Genomic DNA, 5,537 nt, shown 5'->3' on the forward strand with positions numbered 1-5,537 from the left:
GTTCAGTCTCGCAAGGGGAGCTATTTCATGGAAAAGCTCCAAACAGACCATAGTTGCATTGTCCACGATGCAAGCAGAGTTCATAGCATGTTTTGAAGCCACCGGGCAGGTGATATGGTTAAATAAGTTTATACCCGATTTGAAAGTGGTAGATTGTATTCACAAGCCACTAAAGATATACTGTGACAACCAGCCCGCAGTATTCTATGCTCACAACAACAAGTCTAGTAATGCTTCCAAGACGATAGATATAAAGTATTACGTTGTGAAAGATAAAATGCAGGATCAAACTATAAGTCTCGAGCATATAAGTACAAAGTATATGCTTGCGGATCCGCTAACGAAAGACTTACCACCCAGTGTGTTCAAGGAACACTTAGCCGGCATGGGTTTGTTGGAAAGCCTATGATTCCTGGATTATAAGAGGCCCAAATGTAAATGAATTTGTTTCAAAACAAAAGTGTGTTGTAGCTGTATGATTCTATCGGCAATTAAGCTGTGACGATGAGACATGCTCTACATGCTTATATCTGATGGAACAAACGAAAAGTGTAAAGTCAAAAGTAAAAGTCGAGATCAAGGGGGAGAATGTTAGATTGATCTCTCTCGTCGCGTGGGCCCAACGGCCCAACGGGCCTTGATCTATGCGCACTGATGGGGGCGCCCAACCCATTATGGTTGGTGGGCCCCTGTGACCCGTGCTATATATAAAGGACGGTGGGGTGCCGGGGCACGGACTACGAGATTCGCCGCCGTCACACCCCTACCGACATACCTATCCGATCTAGGGTAAGCGCGGTGCTCACGGGAAGCTCCACCCACGCCTAACCCTTCTTCTTCATCACAGCCGTCGCCACCACACCGATGGAGGACGGTGGGAGCTCATCCGGCTCAGGACAAGGTAATCACACGGGTTTGTACCGGATCTATCTATGCCTAGTAGATCCACGTTCTATCAGACCTTGCTCCAAAACAGACTTCGGACGGCCAACGGGCTACTTATAAGAGGTTGGGATCATCAAGCAGTTTGCTGTTCTTGGGATCAGATTCCTGAATCGGCTGATCATGTTATCTTGAGATGCCCCTTTGCCAAGACAGCTTGGCACGGAATGACGTCCAAAGTACCCCAAGGCCGCCGTAGTTGCACTTCTTGCCACCTCGATCAATGACTGGTGGGACAAAACCATTTTTCTCAAGCGAAAAGAAGAAGTGGTTGACAAATGCGTGGCAGCGACTTATGTGGCATGAAACATTTGGAACGAGAGGAACAGGTGTATCTTCAGGAACAAGCAGAAATCGACGGAGAGTGTTTGCTTCTTTGCAGATTCTGAGCAAATTACTGATTATCTGCACTTGGCTGCTCATCGATGTTGGTCTTGTTCTGTCTCTGAAGAAGCTCGATTTTTTCAGTCCAAACGTGGATCTCCTACACTGTATTACTGCCATTCAACCTGATCCTGACGCCACACACCATTTTGTCTAAATGCATGTCTGATTTGGGGTGTCGTCATGATGGAAGATGAAATGGCGGAGTCATCAGAGGACGAGCCATGCTCAGTAGCCTCCGGACAGAGTTCCTGAGGACGAGGAAGAAAGGGAAGCTCCCCAAAGGCGCTCGGCTCGATCTCATGGACTGGTGGAACGCGCACTACTACCGCTGGCCTTACCCGACGGTACATGCCGCGGCACGGCCTTCCTTTCAGCAATGGAATTGCCCCATCCCTGCTTCATCAAACCTTGATCGACGATCGATGATACATTGATACTGCGATGTTTGCAGGAAGAGGATAAGGTGAGGCACGCCGCCATGACGGACCTCGACCCGACGCAGATCAACAGCTGGTTCATCAACCAGGGGAAGCAGCACTGGAAGCCGTCGTAGGACATGCGGTTCGTGCTCATGGAGAGGGCGTCACCGGAGGAGGAAGGGGTCCTCTTCCGACACGACACGACACTCTACTTGGGCGCGGACATCGTGAGATAGTTGCTCATTTCTCCACGCATAAAGCTCTTCTGCACACACACACGGTGGTCGTGTGACTAGCAAGGAAGGGGCGATGTCAGATACAAGAAACGACGAATAGCTTATAGCCCCATGATCATCTTCTCAAATATTGTCTACATAAATGGGTGCTGTAAGGGGGGGAGACTTTTCTGAAGCTGCTACTACAGTGTGACCTGTAAAATCTTATCTGGAGCTACTACTGTGAACAGATTTGTCTGTATCCATGGGCACGGGGATTGCCAGTGAAATCAAACTGGATAAGGTGGAATCAAAGGCAATATTAGTTAGTATCAATTTCTTCTTTTCCATCTTTGATACGTAGTAGGAGTATATACGTAAATCATAGTCTGTCGCTGTCTTTGCTGTGGCAAATTTTGCTACAGCTGTTGACTTGAAAAGAGGAGATTGGGTTCCTGTGGCAGGCGGCTCAGGATATATACGACCTGATTTTTAAGACTGAAGATGTCGTTTATTGCTGAATTTGGGCTAGGCCCAGCTGGAATTCGGCCTGAACGTTATAGTAAATACCAAGCTCAGAGCCCATCAACTAGGGAGGCAAGGAAAGCAATTCGATGTGCTCCTCAGCTCCACCATCGGGGCTACCAAAAAAATCCGATACCAGGTCGGTTGGGGACATCAAAACCATATACATAACATTTTTGGCTTAAAAAAGAAAATATACATAGCATTTGCTTCAACCCGGGAAAAGAAAGAGAAGCTTCAAATGTGTCAAACATGTTTAGCGTATAACTAATATCATGTTAAATATGAATATCAATGATAATCACATAATTAAGATGCGGTTAATATATTACTACTAAGTTTCAGCCTGGAATTAAAGTTCTACCAAATATCAGGTGCATTGCAGGGATGGGTTTGGGTCGATTAGATGGAATAGATTAGCCAAGATGCCATGAAATGGTGTTGCTTAAAATAAAAAATGTATGTATTAGGAGCTTAACGAGTTGATTGTAAAACTCCAATGCTAACACGTTAAGCTCATTAAGTTTGACAAGCTAAAACAAACGACTGTCTTGGTTCATTAAGAAGCGAGCAACGACCTTAACGAAAACTACTTGGGAGGATAATTAGCAAATAATACTCCTTACGTTTCTTTTTAATCCGCATAAAAGATTTGATCAAAGTCAAACTTCCTAAAGTTTGACTAAATTTATAGAACAAAATATCAACATTTATAATATAAAATCAATATTAATAGATGCATAATGATATTAATTTTCATAACATATAGGTTTAGTACTATAGATGTTGATATATTTTGATATATATTTGGCTAAACTTTCTATCACTTGACTTTGATCAAATCTACAAAAAAAAAAAACGGAGGGTACAAACATCCAAGTAGGGGCAGAAACAAAGTAGATACAATGAGCAACACTTTTTAGTGGTATTACCATATATACCCTATACCTAGTTACCTACGCATCTCAACCACAACAACAAAATATTCTATACCTACTCGAACTTTAACACCCTTGGTGGTTGATGATGCCAATGTCCTAAACAGAAGCCAATCACAATAAACGCAAATCTGCAATAAAACATCAGTCGACCGGCAAATGCTAGAGAATGGCCTCTCCACTAAGGCTGTTTAGCAATTCCCATAGAGCACAGGACATACAGTATTAGGTAAAAAGGAGCTCCACTGATAATGTCAGATACAATCCCTATGAGTAATTTAATTTTGACAAAAGGATAAAAACATTTCTGTAAGCAATTTGATCGACGGATATACAAACAGATGTAACATAATCAACAATCACCAATTAACCTGGATCATTTCACAAAAAACAATCAAACACTTGCCAAAGCAACACATGGCTAAATAATTTGATGCAAACATATATAGGTTCCATGTCAAGATGTTATTACAGATCACCCCAAATATAGCCACAATCCATCTGTGCTCCACCACACATCAATAACATTGTTCTTATCCATATCCACTGGGTAAGAGCACAGGACTCGATAGGCAAGATTACAATCACAAAATAAGTACTAATAATGGTCTGGGATTACAATAAGCAACACGAATCAAACATAATTAAACATGAAATAAACAAGCTAGTAGTACTGGTAGCATTCTTCAGCAGCGGTGGATGAGCAGCAACCATATCCATGGTGGTCCAATGCAGTGGCATGACGAGTCTTGGCGACTCTTGGCTCAGAACTGGAACGCATCTGGCACGCCGCCGGCGGTGGCCAGCTGGGGCGCGAACGGGGACTGCCACGGGCGGAGCAGCGGGTCGGGGATCTCTGGGATGTCGACGGGCGCGCCGGCCACCTGGAAGATCTCCAGGACGCCGCCGAGCGCCTGCAGCCGCCCGGCGAGCTCGCCGTGGCGCGCGCGGAGCACGGCGTTCTCGCCGTCGACCTTGGTCAGCTCGGTCGTGTAGGCGCCGATCTGGGCTTCCACGCGCGCGTTCTCCGCCTGGAGGCGGCTGGCCTCGGCGATGAGCTCCTCCATCCGCTGCTGCTTGCGCGCGCGGGACCGCCTGGCCGATTCCCTGTTGGACAGCATCCTCTTGCGCTTGCGCTCGTCGCCGGCGGAGCCGCTGCCGCTGCCGCTGCCGCCGTCGATGTTGCTCTCGGGGCTGGAGCTCCGGCGCGACGGCGACGACATGGTCGGGCGGGCTCTTTATCCAAGAAGCAGAAGAAAAAGATCCCCTTTTCTTCGGTGGCGGGGAAGGAAGAAGAAAAGAAGGTGGAATAAACGAGGCTGGATCTAATCAACTAGAGGGTCTGGATGGATGCGGCGTTCTCGAGGGGCGAGGAGTTCATGAGAAGTCGTAGAACCAGTAGAGGAAGGCGACGGAGAAGGAGTGGGAGCGGCAGCGAACGCGCAGCTTCATCGGGGGGCGACGGCCGTCAGAGGAAGGGGAAGGTAAACATGGGCGGTGCGGGGAGGCTCTCTAGATCGGATCTGCGACGAGCTCGTCCCAGGACCAAGGAGCTGAGGCTGGAATTTGACAGAGCTCAGGGGCTTATTCGCAACAATAGGACCGGAACAGGGAGCAGACTCTAAGGAAAGAGAAGCTACGAGGACTGAAACGTAAGAAGGGGAAGGGAGAAAGCAGGACTTAGCTGCAAATCGAAGGCAACTCCGGGGGCTCTAATGCATAAGCAGGTAGAGATGATGGGGAAGGTTTCTAAGCGCTGGGGGAGGGCCTATTTATAGGTGGAGCGGAGGGTATTTTGGGTATTTTCGGAAATGGGGAAGGTGGGAGGCATTTTCTGGAGGACAACCTGTCATGGGCTAATTTTTAACTTTGAAGATATCTATTGCAGTTTTGCAATTCCACACCCAGGAAAGGAGGAAATTCGTTTTATCTCCATCTAGATACGCATATATCCTACCGGGAGCAAACATTGGTTAATGCACACACCGGTAAATGATAATTTATTTCTGTTGTAACATTTTACTGGCCCAGAGTCTAGGCAACATAATGTGTCATTTCAGATGCAACATAGGACATGCTCAACTAATCCACCAAAGGTCGGAGCGTAATTC

General features: G+C 46.7%; 2 protein-coding genes across 2 annotated transcripts; one reads left to right on the forward strand and one right to left on the reverse strand.

Annotated features, from left to right (window-relative positions):
• Positions 1 to 1,446: 1,446 nt before the first annotated feature.
• LOC123396417 (homeobox protein knotted-1-like 5) lies at positions 1,447 to 2,400 on the forward strand. The gene is given in 5 exon segments (XM_045091360.1): positions 1,447 to 1,673; positions 1,781 to 1,903; positions 1,906 to 1,930; positions 2,215 to 2,279; positions 2,389 to 2,400. Coding segments are annotated over 5 exon segments (348 nt in total). The 5' UTR covers positions 1,447 to 1,550.
• Positions 2,401 to 4,004: 1,604 nt separating this feature from the next.
• LOC123415665 (ocs element-binding factor 1-like) lies at positions 4,005 to 5,189 on the reverse strand. The gene has a single exon (XM_045106752.1). It carries the CDS (start codon positions 4,647 to 4,649, stop codon positions 4,191 to 4,193), a length of 459 nt encoding a protein of 152 aa, XP_044962687.1. The 5' UTR covers positions 4,650 to 5,189; the 3' UTR covers positions 4,005 to 4,190.
• Between the last annotated feature and the right edge of the window lie 348 nt (positions 5,190 to 5,537).

The sequence above is a fragment of the Hordeum vulgare genome, chromosome 1H, assembly GCF_904849725.1.
Source record: "Hordeum vulgare subsp. vulgare chromosome 1H, MorexV3_pseudomolecules_assembly, whole genome shotgun sequence".
Lineage (NCBI taxonomy): Eukaryota > Viridiplantae > Streptophyta > Magnoliopsida > Poales > Poaceae > Hordeum > Hordeum vulgare.